Raw genomic sequence first — 21,679 nt, 5'->3', positions numbered from 1 at the left:
ATCGGTCTTCAATAACAATATGCTTGTCGTAAGATACATCTAACGAGATCAGGGGGTCAGGCTCGCTAATTTTGTTTTCAAATGAACAGGGCTGCTGATGACAAGGGGATCCGTTATCCCATATCTTTTTCCTTTTGTAGCTGTAGTTGGACCCTGTATTTCGGGTTCCTCGAAGTAAAACCAATTGCTAATCATATAATCATTTCAGCAAAAGACATTTATGTCTCTTCTTTGAAAAACAACATTCCAAAATGCAATAACTTTTATAAAGACTTTTAAAAGAGTTATTTTTTCTGTTGAAAGCTTCATTGCCAAAGAAAGAAATGAAATGAAGAAATTTAAAATAGATGGCTTCCACTATTCCCTGTAATTCAAACCTGACTCTGTGTAAGCAGCAACCGCTTTTGTAAAATCTTGATCTGTTTCTCCTTTTGAAAATTATTTTGTTTTAGCTTAATGCATTGATTAATTAGTTAACGTGTTTGTAGGTGCACTGATGTAACATTGGGAACATATATTATAGGGCGGATATTTGACGCAATATACAACACATACACCTGGATGCGGTAGCAATATACAATACACACTGGATGTGACACAAGACACAGCATGATATATGTCCAGATGGCACTCACTATATTAACCATATAAGTAGATAAGACCTATGTACAATATATGTCAGGATAAGACACTATGTCCTGGCAACACGATAGTCGGATGTGACTCTATATACAACAGGGTATGTCGGGTGCTGAACTATATACAACATGATATGTTGGAAAGCGTGGCTTCGGTATGCACAACATGTTATGTTGGATGTGGCGCTGTATAACAACGTGATATATCGGATGTGATGCAATATACAATGAGATACGTGGGATGTGACGCAATATACAGCATGTTATGTCAGATGTGTTGCTTTAAACAATATGACATGTCGTATATGATGCTATATACAAACATGACATGTCGGATGTAAATGCTATATACTTTACATGATATGCTCTGGATATGACGCTATATATAGCATGATATTTCGATGTTGCGCTATATGTACAACATATGTTGGATGTGACCTCCATATACAATACGATATGTCTGATATATGGCGCTATTTACAACATTATGTGCTGGGTGCTGCCCACCTGCGCTATATACAGTATGGTATGCTCGGAGGTGCCGCAATATACAATACGATATGTTGGATGTGACGCAATATAGCGGAAAAGATCGGATGTGGTCTTATACGCAATATCATAAGCATGTCAGATATGGTGCTTATATACAAGATTGTATGCTGGGTTATGCGCTATATGGTGTATGGTATGTCGGAGGGTGCCGCAATATACAATACGATATGCAAGTTGGATATGACGCAATATAATAGCAGGAAAGCAGATCAGATGTGGGTTCCTATATGCAATATGATATGTCGGATATGGCGCATACAAGACACAAAGATTGTATGCTGGGTGCTGCGCTATATACAGTATGGTATGTCGGGTATGGGTATATACAATACGATATGTTGGATATGACACCGCAATACACAGCAGGAAAGATCAGATGTGGCCCTATATGCATTATGATATAGTTGGACATGGTGCTATATATACAACATGATAGGTCGTATGATATACTATATACTAATACGATATTCCGGATATGACACTATATACAACCTATTTTGGATGTTGCGCAATATACAACATATGTTGGATGTGATACATATATACAATATGACGAAACAGAAATAGACATCCAACACTACATTATTCGGAAAAGACAGATTCTCGGCCAGTATATCTTCAGGCTCTTTAGAGGTGAGAGCCCAGATCTTCATATCAGAGCACCTACACTTTAGCTTTTCGAAATCCCAACCCAAGATCTAGAAGTCCTGTCAATCAAATGTCAAAAATTCAATAATAAAGAATTAACTATCATTAACGTATACAGAAGACCTTACTTTCAAAATCACTTCTCACGATTTAGACACTACATCAAAATTCATAAGGCCCTACACCATTATTATCCTCGGAGATTTCAACGCACACCACCCACTGTAGGGACACAAGACCTTTCTACTGGCATCAACGGTACCTTGATTATCTGACTGGTTAGACTCAACACAAACTAAATGCCATTAAATGACAAATTCAGCCCACAAGATACCCACTCTCCCACCTACATTCCCCTAGTCATAGACGTCATATCATTCATCACACCTAAACTAACACAATCTTGTACATGGGAGGTACACAACGACACCTGGGGCAGGAACCACTACCCCATCAAAATCACTACACACAACCCCACCACATAAAAAAACAACACCAACAACACACAAACACACCCCTCAGAACTAAAATTCAACCTTACAAAAAACGGACTGGCGCAAATTCACTACACTTTGCAACCAAATAGGCACAAACAGCATCTACAACCAAGATATAAACATATTCAACAACAACTACAGAAACGCCATCCTAGACATCACACAAAAAATGCATCCCCACTATTCGGACGAATCCGGCACTGAAAACAGTCCCATTGTGGAGCACAGAAATTATCAATGCCAGAAAGGCAAGAAAAAAGGCCAATCTAAAAGGGACCGTTATAAATTACATTTGGCTAAAACACTAAGAAATAAAACCGAACAAATTATAAAGGCAGCAAAAATCGATCACTGGAGAAAATTCTGTTCAACCCTCAGGCTAAACAAAATCAACACTCGGAAAATGTGGAACAAATTTAAAGCCATAAAGGGCATTTCAGAATCTAACCTCCCAGACCTGACACCACAGGTAACAACATACAAAGGCTAACGACATTGTTGCCCACTTCTCGGCCATCAGCAGCTCCACCAACTACCCACCACACTTCCAAAAACACCATAAAATTAACCAACTAACCCCTCCTCCCAACCCCCATTTCGGACCCTCCCAATAAACAAAATTATCAACATATACATGAACTACAAGTAGCACCTAAGAAACAAAAAACTCAGCCTCAGGCCCAGGTCCAATAACACCACCACCCACACCATACTAAACAAACTCAACCACAAACATGCATAACCTTACACTAACCCTATCAACCATATTCGGACCTCAGGAGGGACACATACCTATCACATGGAAAAACTGCCAGGGTGGTACCAATCCTCAAACCCGGCAAAACCAAACCGGCCCATGATCCAGATTCATTCTGCCCCATTTCTCTCATCTCACCTTTTGTAAAACTCTCCGAAACCATCATTAACAACAGGCTAAAACATCAAATCTTAAGTAAAACTTAAAAATGAGGGACCGGAGTGGCTTCACTTCAAATCGGCAAACGTTAGACCACATTTTACATTTAGAATAATATGTTAAAGTAGTAAAAGTAACAGAAGAAGCAATACGCTATGGCTATTTTGATTGATTTCCCAGTAAAGCAGTAATGCTATCCACGGTCGAATCCTCAAAATTCTCATTCACTCTTTCCTAAATAACAGATAAAAACAATCAAATCTGACAACACTATTTCGGATCCTTATTCTCTCTGAAAAACGGAACACACACCCCACCCTCATACCCCTCCCTCACATCTCTTTAGGTTATTATTCCCCACCTTTTCAACTCCTCATGATTCATGACATATTTTCCAGAAAATGGCCAGAAATCTTAAACGAACTGCCAATTTGCAGACGATATTTCGTTTTGGACTTCCTCCACTTCCGTTTAAACAGGCATCCACTAAAATTTAAAACATGTTAAATTATATCCAAAATTGGGCCCAAAAATGGGGTTCCACAATCATGTAAAAAAAAACCATGGGTATATTATTCAAAACACAAGCATATGCAAAAATTATACCCCAAACTACACCTAAATAAACCAAGAGCATTGAGTTAAAGAATGAAGCCTTAATTCTTAGGGTAACTTTCGACCACCATATGATTACGGACACCTATTTCATAACTTGGTCAACTCATGTCAAAGGATTTAAACTTAATGCCAGCCATCAGTGGTACAAACTGGGTGCCAGACAAACATACACTTATCAATATATATAAACTCTTATACTGTCGAGATTGGACTACACCGCCCCGTTCCTTCTGACAACCTCCCTCTGTGATCTACAAAAAACTCAATTCAGTGAATTTAAAGCCCTCAAACTAGCTCCTTTGGCACGAGGGATTGGTACCTTTCTTAATACAGTACTTCTACTCTTCACAACCACCTCTTCAATCACACAAGAATAAAACCAAACCACACTAACTTTATTGGGCTGGGGCCCGACGAAACCCTATCTTCACGCTTATCACAAAAAATACAACAACATTAAAAAAATCAACACTTAAAATGTTCAAATCTAAATCATCTAAAGCTTCATGCCCCACACCCACCTATACAGTCTGCTACAGCGCACAACAGTTAAACACCTTCATACCTCCCATTACAAGCTACATTCACGACAAACCTCGGACAACCTCTCGGACAAGGTCAAGGCCACGGGTCCACCCACCTCAGTCAGCTCGCTCGCAGCAATCAACAACCACAACTACGGCCCCATCTCACTGCCTTCTTAGCACTCCAAGTAGGAGGACATAAAGCTGTATGAATTGAAGCCAACAATTGGTTATACCTACTTGGGTTGTCAGTCAAGACGTGATGAGGTAATTTTACGACGATGTCGTATTGGCCACAGTCGGTTTATTACATGACCATCTGCTGAAGACGGTGAAAACCTCATCGCAAAGAGACACATACGGACAATATAAGTAATGTAGTAAATTGATCACTAAAGTCCCATTTGATCTACTCATGGGGCTCTAAAAAATACCCGCACACACAGTGCTCTTGTAAGTTTAGAAATTTATTTCCTAATTTAAATATCACACGATGAACAGAGCGATATCACGGTAGGACATGTCATTCTCCTCCTGTTTCAGCCTTAATGAGCGCGTATCTTGCACGTGGGTGACTCTAGACAGATGTTGTGAGTCAGTAATATAAACAACAGGGGCGTTGTCCAACTTTGTCTCATGAACGTATGGTCCCACGTAACAGTTTTGTTTGTCTGTTGTTTAACGCCGCACTCAGTAATATTCCACCTTTATGGCGGCAGTCTGTAAATAATTGGATCTGGTCCAGACAACCCAGCGATCAACATCATGTGCATTGGTCTGAGCATCAATTGGGATACGGTGACATGTGTCAATAAAGTCTGACCACCCGATCCCGTTAGTTGCCTCTTACGACAAGCATGTGGTTTGCTGAAGGCCAAATCTGATCCGGATCTTCATGGCTTTAACATTTAATAAGCTGAAGATCAATCAAAGTATGTTTCACATTTTGTCGGTCATCGGTCATTCCTAAGAAATTAAACACGGTAAATACATAAAAACATGAAACAGTATTGGAAGTAACTCTACTAAATTATCTTTTTAATTAGGTTAAATAACATGTTGTCTGACATATATTTACTGATGAAAGTCATATCCCAAATCATATTCATTCTGTATGGGTCATTTAAAAGAAGATTAAAAAGTTAAAAAAATAATTCAATCTCACTCAGCAATGTTTGCCTAATGACAACAATACCCAGACATGTGGAACTGAGGCCGCATGCCTCTGATAACATGCTGCCTACTTTGAAGATACACAAACACATCCCGAGCAGTTGTCTTGCCAAAGGAATCTAACGTATGAATAACGCCAGTGTCAGTTACAATGAAGAAACGCCCACCGAGTTGATGTGGGCCAACCCCCCCAAAACAGCATTCGATGACTTGACATTACCAGTTGCGAGCTCTGTAAAAAGTATTTCAAGTCAGTATAAATCTACCCAATTTTGCAAACCTGAACGTGGGCGTTGCTCAAGCTCTATCACAAGATTCTGTCGGTCCTTTGGAAGAGCAGCATGTTTCGTAACCTGGTGATAGTTGCCCTATTGGTGTTGGGTACGGATTGACCTGTGTACAACTTGTGAGGTTTATGTGATTTTAATGCTTTAAACGAGCCTGTGAGGAAAAGAAAGACTTATGGATGACAATTTTATTATTGTGAATAACACGACGTTTCGGAGTGTATGGTTGCTCCTTCATCGGGTGAATGGTAGGGAGTATGAGGGGGGGGATATATATACATATATGACGAGCTTCTAATAAAACATGTTTAACAATGTTGAGGAATGAATATGTAATACAAACATGTGGTCAACGATACACTAAAACGACAAGGCAATAGATGGGGTAAAGAATGACAAGTGTTGGTTGGTGTATTCATTCTGAGAATTCTCTGTCTTTACATGGAGACTTGGATTTATCATCCAAAACTGTGTTCCACAGTAGATATCGCTTGTGTGAGATCAGACGATATGTCCTAGGAGATATCGTTTTGACAGTAGATTTTGTAATAATGCCCTTACAATGCTATGACGTCCTGAACTTGTTGACGTCACAATGTTATGACATCGCTGCACTGCAAATCTAATGGCAGTACGGTTCAGAGATGTACATTTTTCATTGAAAACTAATGAAGAGTGATTTTTGATGATAAATAGAATCTCACCCTCGTATCAAATTTATCAACACTCGTTGATAAAAGTAAAATTACCTTTTAATTCGGCATCCGATTCAAATTTCCCTTAATTCTCAGTTGTTGAGGGTTTTGGTTTTTTTGTAGTAACACCACTCTTTCAAAATTTTTTGTTCCCCTCATTTCTTGTATAAGTGTCGGGGCGATGGGGTAGCCTAGTGGTTAAAGCGTTGGCTCGTCACGCCGAAGACCCGGGTTCGAATCCCCACATGGGTAAAATGTGTGAAGCCAATTTCTGGTGTCCCCCGCCGTGATGTTGCTGGAATATTGCTAAAAATGGCGTAAAACCAAACTCATGCAGGCAGGTATAAGTGTAATACCCCGTCGCCAAAATACATTAGTTGTGCGTGCGACATTAAATAAAGCAAATAACTACTACTACCTTACTTTAAAAGACACATCCCTTCTTCATTGATAATTGGGCTGTTCCATTATTCTACAGGGCAAAAAATCATTTCCCACGCTGCCTACAATTTCTTTTATGGCAGTTTGGGATGTAGGCAGTATGGAACCTAACAAGTTAGGCATATGTGAGTGTCTTTAGACAAGTGAGTCCCAAGCACATGGTAAATAGATCCGTCGATCACGGTTGATGGCTGGCTGTTGTCCCGTATGTCTATGGCTTCCTGAAGCTTCCTTTAGCGTCAGTTGTTGTTGGTGGTGGACAAGACTTTGGTCGCCTCCCATTGTATGGTGTGGACCTTGTTCTTGAGGATATGTTCCGATATGGCGGACTTCTGGTCGAGCTTGTTGACGGAGGCTTGGTGTTCCTTGAGACATGTGTTGATAGGTTGCAGCGTTTCCCCGATGTACTGTTGTCCACAACTATATGGAATCTGGTAAATGCACCCCCTTGGGACTTGCAGTGCTGGATCCTCTGCCGTTGGCCCTGAGAAGATACTCAATGATCTTACCACTAGAAAATGTAAGGTCAATGCTGGCTTGGTTCTTGATGAGGCGGGAAATCTTGTGGCTGACAGGTCCATTGTAGGGAATAGTCACTCTGATAGGGGATGGTGCAGGCTTGGGGCTGGTCTATATGGTGTTGAGGGTCTTGTTGATGGTCTTGGTGACAAGGTACACAGGGTATCCATTGAGAGCTGTGAATGTGTCCTTTAGATGTTGTAGTTGGTTGCTGAGGGCGTCTGGGTGGCAGATGGATTTGGCACATCTGGTGAGGGTGGCTACGATGGCTTGCTTGATCTGGGGGGTGATGACAAGAGTTGTAGTAGATGTACTGGTTGGTGTGTGTTGGCTTGCGGTAGATGGAGGTCTTGAGTCCATAGTCTGTGGATTGCAGGGAGACATGTGAAAAGGGGAGTTGGTGGTCGGTCTCTGTTTCCATGGTGAACTCGATTCTAGGATGTTGGGCGTTGAGATGTTGCAGCATGTGGTCTGGGTCGTTATGATGGGCGATGTTGGTGAAGGTGTCACCAACTTTGCAGTAACAGCAGAGAGGTTGGAATGGGCTGATTCTTCAAAGGATGTCATGACGATCTCTGTGATGAGGGGGGGGGGGGGCAGAGGGGAACCCACGAGGAGTCTGTGAATCTGTTTCTAGATCTTGGCGTTGAAGGTGAAGTAGGAGGTTTCAAAGCAGATGGAGGTGAGGTTGATGATGCTGTTTATTGTGAGCTTGGTTTCGAGTTGGCCTATTCTGGTGTGGAGCTTGGTCCGAAGCATGTTAAGGGCTTCCTGTAGAGGGATGTTGGTTAAAAGGTCGACGACGTCGTACAAATGCAGTTCACCATGGTAGCTGTCAGGTTGACGTCTTGCAGCTGGTTGATGAAGGACGGGGACTCGCTGATATAGGACTTACCCTCTTTTCCCAAAGGGGCTAGGAGGCGGGAGAGGAAGTGGGCGGTGTTGTCGAAGACTGATCCTCTGGAGCAGACTAGTATCATGGCTTTAGGTGTGTTCTTTTGGATCTTGATGGTGGCTCTGGCAATGGCTGCTTGGGAGTTGATAGGTTTCAGGTGGTTGTAGATGGTATCGTTGATCTGGTTGTTGTTGTGGAGTTCTTTCAGGGTCTTCTTGTGTTGGCGTTCTAATCGTGCAGTAGGGTCCTTGGGGATGGTGAGGTAGGTGGAGGTGTCAGAGAGTTGTCTTGTTGATGAGCTGGAGGAATTCCGGGGTGTCCATGATGACTGCTACTTTGCCTTTGTCAGCCTCAGTTATGGTCATGGTGTTATCTTTCTGTAGTTCAGCCATGGCACGTCCCTCATCTCTGGTAAGGTTATGCTTTGGTTTTGGGGCCTTCTTGATGATGTTGGCGATCTGGTGGAGGAGACAGTCCACGTTGCCGTTGGGGGCCAGTTACTGCAGTCCACTCTCGATGCTGGTGATGAAGGCATCTGTGCTCCGACCTATCAACACAAGGCTCAAGGAACACACATTTTACACGTTTAAGGGTGGTACCAACTGGTGCCCAGAATGAAGGGGTTAAATATGCACTGGCATGAGTCAGTATACTGTCTCTGACAAGTTACTTGCATGTCGTAAGAGGCGACTAACAGCATCGGGTGGCCAGCCTCCTGACTTGGTTGACGCATGTCATCATATCCCAATTGCGTAGATCGATGCTCATGCTGTTGATCACTGGATTGTCTGGTCCAGATTCCATTATTTACAGACCACCGTCATAAAGCTGATATATTGCTGAGTGTGGCGTTGAACAGCAAACAAACAATAAAAGGTAATCATGTTAAACCGGTGGGCAAACGCAATAAAAGCGTTATTGTATGTCGACGTTGGGAACTGCGTGTATTGCGTGATGACATCTTATCGTAATATAAGGTTTTCTGTATACAATTGTGTACGTATGTTTTTTCATTACAGCCCTCAGCATCAAGGTGGAAGGGGCATGCGACCCAAGTGCCTGTGACTCAGAAGAGACGAGGCTTGGCAGTATTATGAAAGACAATCCAACTCTCCAGGAAGTATGCCAGTATGTTCTCTTTGCCTCTATTTTTGAAAGCTATCAGTAATATGCGCATTGCTGTATCAACAATGATGGAGTCGTGATAATGAACATTTATTTTAGTAAATTTTATTAAATTGTTTAATTTCTTGAAAAGTATCATTTTGTTTTGGAATTGTATGCAGTTTTACACAAAGAGGAATTTGAACAGAATCGTTTTCACTTTTTACAAATGACACTAAGGTGGTAGGATGTGGATTGGGATGGGATAGTATACGTAGGTAGCCAAATATTGACTAAAAATGTGGGTGAAGTGTTTTATTAAAAGGAAAACAAATACACAAAAAATGTCTGCTCAGTATCTCAAAATGATACAAACGCTTAAAAATGATATTTTGTCAACAATAAGTGAAATTCTCTATTAGGTCTGCCATCGCATACATTGACTGTGCAAAGAGATTACTCAAAGACTGTGGAGCCGATTCCTATGTTAGTCAAATCGAACAAACACAGAAGTTAATGAATGAGCAAGGCTGTGGTTAGTACCGCTATTACATTATATAATTGCTTTGTCTTCACTAGTTACACTCTCCTTTTTACTTGCCCGCCGTTGAGAAGCCGAAATTCGATAGTCCTAATATACATGTAAAAGCTTCTTACGAGTTTGTAAACACGAGCCCGGCTGTCATTACTGTCCAGGCAAAAAATACTCTTGTCAGTGAACATCGCACGTCGCCAATCACGCCTATGTCTGGCCCATGTCAAACGACGACGTCGGTTTTCAAGGGTCGACGTGCTCGCATCCCATCTTCTCTTCATCGGCAGTGCACTGTTTGTCGACTGCTACGGTGTTCTAGTGCCGCCTCGGCCGTTGACGTCGCCGATACAAAATGATATCTCAGATGAATTGTCCTGATGTGGCAATCATCACCGGGCGTTGTCACACTCGACCACTCTAAGGCCTGTCTGACGTATTGTTTGTCTTAGTCGTTGCATCAGTCTGATGACAGTTGCACGGGTGCATCCGAAGGTTCTGGCTATGTCGGTGTGGTTAGCTCCTTGTTGGGCCATTCCGACAGCTCTCCAACTCTTTCGATTTGCCTCAAACATGGCATATTTTTTGTGTTCTTTTCACTACTGTGCTGCTCACGTGTCGCGTAGGCTGTTTTATACCGCCAGTATGCACGTGCATTCCGTGTTACATCAGAAGAAGGTTTTTTTATGTTTTGCGACGTTCATTTGTTTCGCCGTTTGTTCCCGGAAAGGATGGGTCTGTAGATGTCTGACATGACTCAGTATGGTTTTATCACTTCGTTTTATTTATGTGGATTTGTATGTAATATTTTGCGGTACATAGTTTGAGCACTAGCTTATATAATAACCAAGAGATTAATATTTTTAGATTTATTCTTAATCATATAATGTGTCTAAATCCAGGTATATTTTATGAACTTCTTCGATTAATTGTCGTTATATATCTTTTTACAGGTTCAGCCGGGAAACTTTTCGTCTGCAGTCCTCTCCTTATCCTACTTCTCTTTCTGTCCAAATCAGTAAACTAAATTCATTTTGTAATTTGAAGATTATCAGGACATGTCTCATGTCCCTGTGATTTGTTGGTTCAAGATTAATAGTTACGCCATACACATGTACATGCATATTTGATCGTGTGCAAACAGACACATCTTATCTTCTCACTAACAGATACTACAAGTATTCTTTAAAACCAGTTGGAAGTAGACAACCCGGATTGGGTGTTATTATTGGTAATTAAATGCTTATTCTTTTCACATACCATTTAACAAATGAAATCGTAAATGTTATGTGAAATAAACTCGTATGAAGTTGTGATTATTATGAGATCGAGAGAAAGAGAGAGTGACGGAGAGAGAGACATGCTCACACAGACAGAGACAGACACACTGAGTAAGGTATTTCTGGCACCTCAGCTTGTACATTTTCAACACATGCAGCAGAACATTGATATCCCTGCACTGTGACTTTATCTATGTTGGATCCCTGTAGATATCGAGTAGGAGCCACAAATGATGTCTCTTCAAGAATGTCTGGTTACAAGAATGATTGATGCAAAGCCAAGACGGTTTACGTTGCTCTGTCCCAGAACCCCGCAATGAAAGAGGATAAACTTCTCAGGGAGCTCCCCGCAAACCATAAACACAACGATCACAAATTAAATTAGTACTACAGCTACGCTGTTGAGGGTTCTGTGCATGCCATCGATATGAAGAAGAAATAGCTACAAACATGTGACCTGGAGATATTTGAGACGAATGTTTTTCCATGCTGAAACCAGGGATAATCTACAACATAATATAGTCTCCCTGCTGAAACGGATTAGGAATTGAATAAATTGGTGTCGCATATTGGATATATACATCTGCTTTTTTGCCTCATTGTTAAATACGCACTCCTTGATGATGTTGATGGATACGCGTTTAAATGTACTGTTGGTACGTTAATATACTGTTTGCACGTTAATATAATGTCCAAGCGAATATTGATTGTAAAATAAGGCGTTTTAAACATTGTTTTAATTTTTCACTTAGAATGTGATTTCTCTTTGCTGTGCAATGGCAATATATCCCGTGAAAATAGCTAACCATATTCATAAAACTGGCTATAGAAAAACGACATGGTGTGAAGGTACTTTCTCAATGCAGTTTCCAAAAACGCGCTTGTGCTTATAACAAAAGTAGATAGTCATACACACACATGGGGCGATATCTCGCTTTCATGTAGTGTTTTAACATGTTGTATATACCTTCTTTGACATACTGAACTTCCTCGTCAAAGGCCAAGGGTTATCTCAAAGCAACACGATGACTCATCAGCAGGTAGCATACAAACAGGTAGGGTCAGACAGGCATGTAATCTTGTGCATGAAATTTACCACTGAAGTGAACAGCGAAACACTGACATGTTTCACTCTGAATTTCGAATTTTACCAACACCATGTTCATGTGCACATCACAAAAAAACCCAAAACAAATAAGAACTAAAAAGAAAAAGAAAAAAAGACCCCCCAAAAATAAACCCCTAAAACAAAACACACAAAAAATGTTTGTAATTGGCGTGTTTGCACGACATTGTCAACACGTAGGAATGGAATAATCATTTTCTGAGTAGATAGCCATGCTCTCACATGGTACAATATATCGATGCGAGATGTGTTAAACTATGTCTTAGTTCGTGATTGTGTTTGTGAGATTGGTTTCACATCACTATTAGCATCTTAGTAGAATCTCTGACATGAGTGAGTGAGTAAGTATGGTTGTAGGTCGCTTTTAAGCAAAATTACAGCATTATCACTGTGAGGGACACCGGAAATGGGCTTCACACATTGTACCCATGTGGGGAATCTTTGACAGGAGACACAAAGAAAGGGTACTGATTTGGAATCGAACCCCGAACCCCGAACCCCGAAGGTACCAAAGTACTTCACCAGAAAACTTGCCCTTTATTAAACGCGATTACGCGAGTAGTAACTATTTATATGTAGCCTCTTAACAATGCCAGTACTTTGCTAATCACTACCTCGGTGTGTTAGTTTCTGCGACCAAATAAATATATATGTAGACGCATTGAACTTATTCCGTGACTAAACTCTGTGAGATAGTTTGTACGTTTTGCTGTCATGTAATCTCACAGTTGGGAGTTCATGTTTGGACTTGTGCAGAGCCCGGGTTAGAAATGGTCTTCCGCATCTCCTTGTCGTAAGAGGCGACTATTGGGATCGGGTGGTCATCCTCAATGACTTGGCTGACACATGTCATCGTGTCCCAATACAAATGCTTTGGGATTTTCTGACCCAGACCGCCGCCACATTGCTCAGTGCGGCGTTATACAAAGAAAGAAACAGATCATTTTGATAACAGAAACATGTGTATCTGTTTATGGTGTAAGGGACGTAACTCGTTGGAGTTTAAGGACACTGATACCGTGTTACGTTACCTGCACTTTAAAGAATGAAAGGCTAGAAACACAATTTTAGCCTGAGTACAAGTTCTGGTTGAACGGGATATACTTCCCCACACCCAAGACCGCCCAACATACGCTCAGGCACGCACGCTTGCACGTACACGTACGCACGCACGCACGCACCCACACACTCAGTCTATATGTATATGTTTGTATGCATATATATATTTGTATATGTAATAAAAGCATTATATAACAGTTAGTTATTACAAATAAATACAGTAGATGTAATTTCATGGGTGTTTTTTTTAAATGGTTAAACTGTCAAGTCAAAGATATTTATTGTACTTAAGGCCTCCGGCCCATATACAAGGAATACAATTTATACAGCACATGTTACAGACATTTCACAAAAAAATTACAGTTCAGATAAGATATTGCTTCTAAGGAAAACAGCATGTTTTACATAAAACGCAAGATTACGTATTACATTTTCATTTTTGGAGGATAGAATGGAAGCAAAGGCAGATGAAGAATATTTTAACAGGTAATTATTTGGGATATATTGTTTTCTTAAATCAGCATAATGTGGGCATACAAAAGCGAAGTGAATTTCATCTTCTATAGCCGAGTTACATAATGGACATATCCTTAAACGTCTTTCTATTGAAAATCGTCTGCCCTTATTTACTGATAAGTCTAACAAGCCCAATCGAAAATTGACAAGTGTGCGTCTGATATTTCTAGATGTCAATACAGATAGATATAGTTCTGGTTGAATTAAGCTCTTATGTGATCTATACAACTGGTATCTTGAACTATTGTCTAGACAGGAATGCCATTCTTGATAATACATGCTAACAGATTGTTTTCGAAATTGCTTAAGAAATAGATTAATATTACCAACTGTTTGATTTAGCCACACAAATCCAAAGCCATGAGAAAATAAAAGAGTTCTAAAATGAGATGCCCATGTTGTCTTACCCCTATCATCTAAATGTACAAGCATGTTATAAGCTAGTTTGGGGATTCTTTGTTCGTGCATTCCAAGGATCTTTAACCAATATTTTAAACATCTGATTTGTGAATTTATATATATCGGATATCTACCACATTCTCCATAAACCATACAAGTTGGTGCTGCTCGCGCTACATTTAAAATCTTTTACATGCTAAAAGGTGTAGTTTCTCTAGACATTCATGACGTTGAAATCCCCAAATTTCAGACCCATAAAGCATAATCGGTTGGATTTGTGCATCAAACAATTTAAAATATATTTTCGGGGTTAAAATTCCAAAATTCTGGGAAACTGACATAACATTAATAAGAGCCTTCTTAGCACGTGATTTCAGGTCTATAACACTCTTTTTAAAGTTCATGGTATGGGAAAACAATAGTCCGAGATAGGTATACTGATTAACAATAGATACGTTTTTGACACTCAAAAACCATTTTTCTTTAGAGGCGACAGGCCCACCTCTTCTAAAGATAACTATGTTTGTTTTTCAAAATTAACAAATAATTGCCATTCATTTGTATAACGTTCCAAAATATTCAGTTGGTTTTGTAGACCGACGATAGTATCTGACACTAAAATTACATCATCGGCAAAAAGGAGGATACAAATTTCAATCATATCTGGAAACATTTGCACACCATGTTTACCTGCATTGGAAATATCATAGTGCAGTTCGCTTATAAAGAAGGAAAACAATACAGGGCTTAAAATACACCCTTGCCGAACTCCCATGGGACAGTCGAAAAAATCGGTGACATCATCACCACAACGAACACATGATTTAATATTCAAGTACATAGATTTTAAAATAGAATACATTTTCCCTTGTAAACCAGACTTTCGTAAGCAGTGCCATAATTTACAACGATCCACAGAGTCAAAAGCTTTCTTAAACTCAACAAATGCTACATAAAGTTTGTGTTTATTACGCGATAGACACTTTTGTATTATTGCATATAGTGTAAAGATATGGTCAGTAGTTGAATAATCTTTTCTAAAAGCCGCCTGACATTCAGGAATTAAGTTTCTTAGATTTGACCAGTTTGAGATTCTGTTGTTTAAAACAGTTGTAAATATTTTCCCAATAACACTCATTAAAGATATGCTTCTATAATTATCTGGATTGTCTTGAGCCCCCTTTTTATGTATAGGGACGATAATTGAACGAGACCAGCTTTCTGGAAACGAACCGCTTTCAAATACAGTATTAAAACACTTATGGAGGAAGGTCATTAACTCCGTTTGAGAACATTTAATCATTTCGATTACAATATTGTCGGGACCAGCTGCTTTTCCGCTCTTTAAGTTGTTTATAGCATTCTTTATCTCATCTACTGAAATTTGTGTTTCCAAAATCATTTGATCAACAGTGTCATAGTCATTCGAAGAGATAATATCATCATCGAAGGAATAACCATCGCTTGGAAAAACAGCATCATTAGAAAAAACTGTCTTGAAATGTGTCATCCATTCACATTTTGAAATATTACTTTTAGGATTTGATCTCTTTCTAAATGAACGAATTTGTTTCCAGAACATAGCAGGATTGTGGATAGAATCATTCAATCTGTTCAATCTTTGATTACGCAGGTTAGATTTGAATTTTCTACATGAAGCTTTGTATTTGTTTCTCATTTTACAAAAATAATTTCTGTTGCTCTCCGAGCGTCTACACCGAAAACTTCTAAGTGCTTTGCGCGCGTCTCGTCGCGCAGATTTACACTCGTCACTTAAGGGTGTTTTATAGTTTTGCTTAAACGGCTTAGTCTTTTTCTTCATACAATCTGCTGAATCTAATATGACATGGACAAACTCATCTAAAGCTCCGTTTAGATCGAACTCAAGTTTCGATAAGAGACGGTCATTATAAAATGAAGTCTTACTTTTCCAATTATCTAAAAAATATTTCGCAACAGGCGTCGTTCCAAACAATCTTTTCTTTATAATCATCAATATGTTTTTTATCACTCACTTGAGTTGTTCATATTTGGAAATTGACAAGTCAGTTCTAGTGGTAAATGATCAGAGTCTACTCTGTCTCCAATATTCAGCAAGTTAATAAATTGGAAGAAGTCTGGTGAACCAATAAAATAGTCATTAACACTTGATCCCTATCTATTTAGCCATAACTCGTTCCTGCAACAGTTTGTGAAAAGTAACTGGCTGGGAAATTTCGAGTAAAGATGAATGGTTACAACCGCATCCCCAGTACCATAGGAAAATTTGTAAGTTTGTCCCTAAAAAGCAAAAAAGTAAATCTTTTGTTTCTGCATTAGATTTTAAAAAGTTAATACCATGTACAAGTATTCTGTGAGTGCTATCTCCTTCCCGTCTTCTTTCTTCTCCTCCTTGGCAATTGGTTAGGCCACAAGTCGACCTAACACTCACTAAATTTACAAAATCAGAAACTAAAGACTTACAATATAAACAAGAATTATCAATTAAGAAGTAAATATAATACATGTACATATAAATCCTTATTTACCGATGGGTCCAAGGATGATAGCGCAGAGGCTTGTGCCATATATATATATATATACTACAAACAAAGAGTATAGTAATGGGCACTGCAAACGACATGTTGGAACATGCAGTGAAGGAACTGATTCAATATTCGTTGAGTTTGAGTGAAATGAAATATTGAAACACACCAACACCATGCTTGATTCGAACGCCCAAACACAACAGCCTAGTGCATGTTGAAGACAGACAGACAGCCGCACGCACGCACGCACGCATGTAAGGTATTCCTGACACCTCAGCCTGTACCATTTCAACCCTTGTAACTGAACAGCATATCCCGGCGCTGTAACTTTAGCTGTGTATTTAGGCTGAATCGAAAGTACAGCTTTGTTTCTTGGAACTCGACTTCAAATGACACTACCTTCTTTTCATTGCTACTTACCGTTTCCCCAGTTTAAGTGTTGTGGAATACTAACTGACGATATGAGTAGAAAACAAGAATCGTTCCGTTATGTAAGGAGAGAAGTGTCTGACCAGAATTAAAGACAGGAAATAGTAAGCAGTTGAGGACTGATGGTCATTGAATATCTCAAGTATATTCACATCTCTGGGAATACTTTAGTATGACTTTTTGGGGTGGGTGTCATTCATAATTGTGTTAGTGTTTCTCTTTACAATTTTTAGAAACATTATAAAGTCATTTTTGAGTAACTGCTTTGGGATTTAATGAAGCTGAAATATAGGTTATTTTATTTGCATATTCAACAAAAAAATCGCACTTTGTGATTTTTAAACGGTATTTAGAAATATATATATACATTGAACAGGTGGTAATGATTACTTAAGAGTGTGTTTTTAACAGAAGTTTTCACCCTTCTTTGAGTTGCAGGGGTTTTAGAGGTTGCGACCCAAATGCCTGTAACTCAGAACAGCAGAGGTTTCTCAGTATTGTGGATAACTATTCAAATATCCAGGAAGTATGCCAGTAAGTATTTTATCAAATTGTTAACTTCTAGAAAAGTATACGTAGATAGCCAAATAATGATTAAAATTGTTGCAAAATTTGCAAGAAAAATATTACAATTAACATTTTTGCTCAAAGTAAGTATCACAAAATACAACAAACGCTTAAAATGATATTTTGTCAACAATTATTGAATTTCTCTATTAGGTCTGCCAACGCATACCTTGAATGTGCTAAGAGAGTGAGCAAAGGCTGTGGAGCAGATTCCTATGCTAGTCAACTGGAAAATGCACAGAATTTAATGAATGGGGGAAGATGTGGTGAGTACGTTGGTACATTATATAATTCTTTTGTCTTCACTAGTTACGGTTTCCTTTTGACTTGCTTGCCATTGAGAAGCCGAAATACAATAGGCCCTGTTTTATTGTAGGGGATAGTCTATTGGTCACGCCAAAGGCAAGGGTTCGATTCACCACGTGGGTACAATGTGTGAAGCCCAATTCCGGTGTCCCTAGCTGTAATATTACTATAATATTGCTAAATGCGGCGTAAACCACACTCACTCACTCTTACGAGGGTATATCTGATATATTCCCTCATCACCGATGTAAAATTCAGAATGAAGATTACGATACTTATGTATAAAATATATTAATAACAAAGACATTAATGCAAATATGTTTATTCTTAGTCATATAATGTGTCTAAGTCCAGGTTTGTTTTTATGAACTTGTTCGACTAGTTATCGTAATATATGTTTTTTCAGTTTCAGCCGGAAAACTTTTCGTTTGCAGTCCTCTCCTTATCCTACTTCTCTTTCTGTCCAAATCAGTGAACTAAATTCATTGTATTTTGACGATGGTCAGGACATGCCTCACGTTCTTGCGGATTGTTGGGTCAAGACTATTCTTTGATGCATAAGTACAACAATGGTACGCCGTGCACAATACAGGGATTATATTTTGGATTAAGTGAAAAGATAAAGATATTTATATTCTCAATTATATACTATAAAGTGAAAGGCATTACAACTTTTTCAAACCATCTCGAACTAGACAAACCTGATTGTGTGTTATTATGGCTAATTACATGCTAATTATATAATATTAAACAAATGAAATACTAAATATTAACGTAAATAAAATCTTATGAAGTTATTTTGTTTATTATCTATGTAGGACGTGTATGAGTCTCTACAAAACTACACATTACTCAGTATATGGACGATCGTTATACTAGTATATGTTCCTACAAGATTCACGTGTGTCAAATTGAAATAAATATTCAAAGTAAGCGCCAGAAAGTAACCAGTCTCGATTTTCTGATGAAATAGTCACTGCATTAGGTTTGAAAGGCCAAATAGAGGTGAAAAATATGTGAATTGATCACTGAAACACATTCGACCTGTTCATGAGACACGCCAAAATGTTTCGACTAATTTGTTTTCAAAATTATACCCGTTTATACAGTGCTGTTTTGAAGTTTTGTAATGTATTTCGTAATTTAGGTAATCCGAGCCATATTTCGATAGTACATGTCAATATCGTTTGTTTGAGCCTTAACGTGGGCGTACCTTGGACGTGAGTGATTCTAGACACAGATGTTGTGAGACAGTAACATGTTTAAACAACAAAGTAACATTCGTACACAACAGAGACGTTGTCCAGCTTTGTCTCATGAACGTACGGTCCCACGTAACAGGTAGTTTTCGTTTGTTTGCTGTTTAGCGCCGAACTCAGTAAAATTCCACCTTGATGGGGGCAGTCTGTAAATAATCGGGCCTGGTCCAGACAATCCAGTGATCAACATCATGAGTATTGGTCTGAGCATCAATTGGGATACGGTGACATGTGTCAATAAAGTCTGACCACCCGATCCCGTTAGTTGCCTCTTACGACAAGCATGGGTTGCTGAAGGCCAAATCTGATCCGGATCTTCATAGGTTTAACAGTCAGTTGAAGATCAATCATGTATGCTTCACATTTGTCGGCCATCGGCCATTCCTAAGAAATTAAACACGATATATACATAAAAACATGAAACAGTACTGGAAATAACCAACTCAAGTATCTTTATTTGGGTTAAACAACATGTTGTCTTACATATATTTACTGATGAAAGTCATAGCCGAAATTATATTCAGTCTGTATGGGGCATTTAAATCATGTGTTGGAACATTTAAAAGAAGTTTAAAAGTTAAAAAATATACTTTAATCTCACTGGAAATGTTCGCATTATGACAACAATACCCAGCCATGTGGAACTGAGGGGCTTGTCACTGACAATATGTTGCCTACTTTGAAGATACACAAACAAATCCCGAGCAGCTGTCTATTTGCAAAAGGTATTTTCTGTATGAATAACGCCAGTGTCAGTTACAGTGAAGATACACACACCGAGTTGATGTGGGTCAACCTCCCCTCAAAACAGCATTACCCGATTACAAGCTAGCATATACGCAGATGACTTGACATTATCACTTGCTAGCTCTAAAATATTATTTCAGGTCAGTACAATTCTACACAAATTTGCAAACCTGCGCACACACACATACACAAAACACAGACACAAACAAACATACACAAGACACAGACACAAACACACATACACACAGATACATTTGCATGAGGCACAGACACAAGACACATACACATACACAAGACACAGACACAAGACACAGACACAAACACACATACACAAGACACAGACACAAACACACATACACCAGACACATACACAAACACACATACACCAGACACAGACACAAACACACATACATTAGACACAGACACAAACACACATACACCAGACACAGACACAAACACACATACACAAGACACAGACACAAACACACATACACAAGACACAGACACAAACACACATACACAAGACACAGACACAAACGCACATACACAAGACACAGACACAAACACACATACACCAGACACAGACACAAACACACATACACAAGACACAGACACATACACAAGACACAGACACAAACACACATACAAGACACAGACAGAAACACACATACACAAGACGCAGACACAAACACACATACACAAGACACAGACACAAACGCACATACACAAGACACAGACACATACACAAGACACAGACACAAACACACATACACAAGACACAAACACAAGACACAAACACACATACACAAGACACAAACACACATACACAAGACACAGACACAAACACACAGACACAACACACAGACACAACACACATACTCACATACACAAGACACAGACACAACCCATCACACACACAAGTAAGGTATTTTTGACACCTCAGCTTGTACATTGTCAACACATACAACAGAACAGTGATATCCCTGCACTATAACTTTATCTATGTAGGCCATATCTAAGGTGCTGAAAATATTTCGCTATAAGCATTTAAGCTGAATCGAAAGTACAACTTCGTTTCTCGGAACTCGACTTCAAACGACCCTACTTGCTCTTCATTGTCACTCACCGTCTCCCGAGTTAAAGTCTTGTGGAATATTAACTGTCGATATGAGTAGAAGACAAGGATCGTCATCAATCAAACAGAAACAAGTGACTCAGGCTGCTTTAATCAGGAAAGTCCAACATGATCCCAGTAGATATCGAGTCGGAGCCACAAATGACGTCTCTTCAAGAATGTCTGGTTACAAGAGTGAAGGATACAAAGCCAAGACGGTTTACGTTGCTCCGTCCCAGAACCCTGCAATGAAAGAGAATAAACTCCTCAGCAAGCTTCCCGCAAACCATCCACACAACGATCACAAAGT

At 39.3% G+C, this 21,679-nt stretch overlaps 1 protein-coding gene and 2 long non-coding RNA genes across 4 annotated transcripts in view; 2 read left to right on the top strand and 1 right to left on the bottom strand.

The window, feature by feature from the left end:
* LOC124253573 overlaps positions 1–21,679 on the bottom strand; it is a 225,898-nt gene that overhangs the window by 7,083 nt on the left and 197,136 nt on the right. The gene's annotated exons all lie outside the window — the stretch shown is intronic.
* The window catches only part of LOC124253568, a 229,189-nt gene that overhangs the window by 32,996 nt on the left and 174,514 nt on the right, over positions 1–21,679 (top strand). The window contains exons 1-2 of one of the 2 annotated variants that reach the window (XM_046687372.1): positions 5,840–5,947; positions 9,423–9,531. In XM_046687372.1, the coding sequence (XP_046543328.1) occupies positions 5,908–5,947; positions 9,423–9,531 (149 nt within the window). In that variant the 5' untranslated portion in view covers positions 5,840–5,907. Of the gene's footprint in view, positions 1–5,839; positions 5,948–9,422; positions 9,532–21,679 lie in introns of those variants that run through there. The other variant, XM_046687373.1, reaches the window with a different exon arrangement.
* LOC124253569 lies at positions 9,936–11,054 on the top strand. The gene is made up of 2 exons (XR_006892235.1): positions 9,936–10,042; positions 10,993–11,054. It is a non-coding gene; the product is annotated as an uncharacterized LOC124253569 (long non-coding RNA).

The sequence above is a fragment of the Haliotis rubra genome, unplaced genomic scaffold (assembly GCF_003918875.1).
Source record: "Haliotis rubra isolate DU_JTF1 unplaced genomic scaffold, ASM391887v1 Scf544, whole genome shotgun sequence".
Classification (NCBI taxonomy): domain Eukaryota; kingdom Metazoa; phylum Mollusca; class Gastropoda; order Lepetellida; family Haliotidae; genus Haliotis; species Haliotis rubra.
The sequence above is the reverse complement of the archived record's forward strand: the minus strand, read 5'-3'. Positions and strand labels throughout refer to the sequence as shown.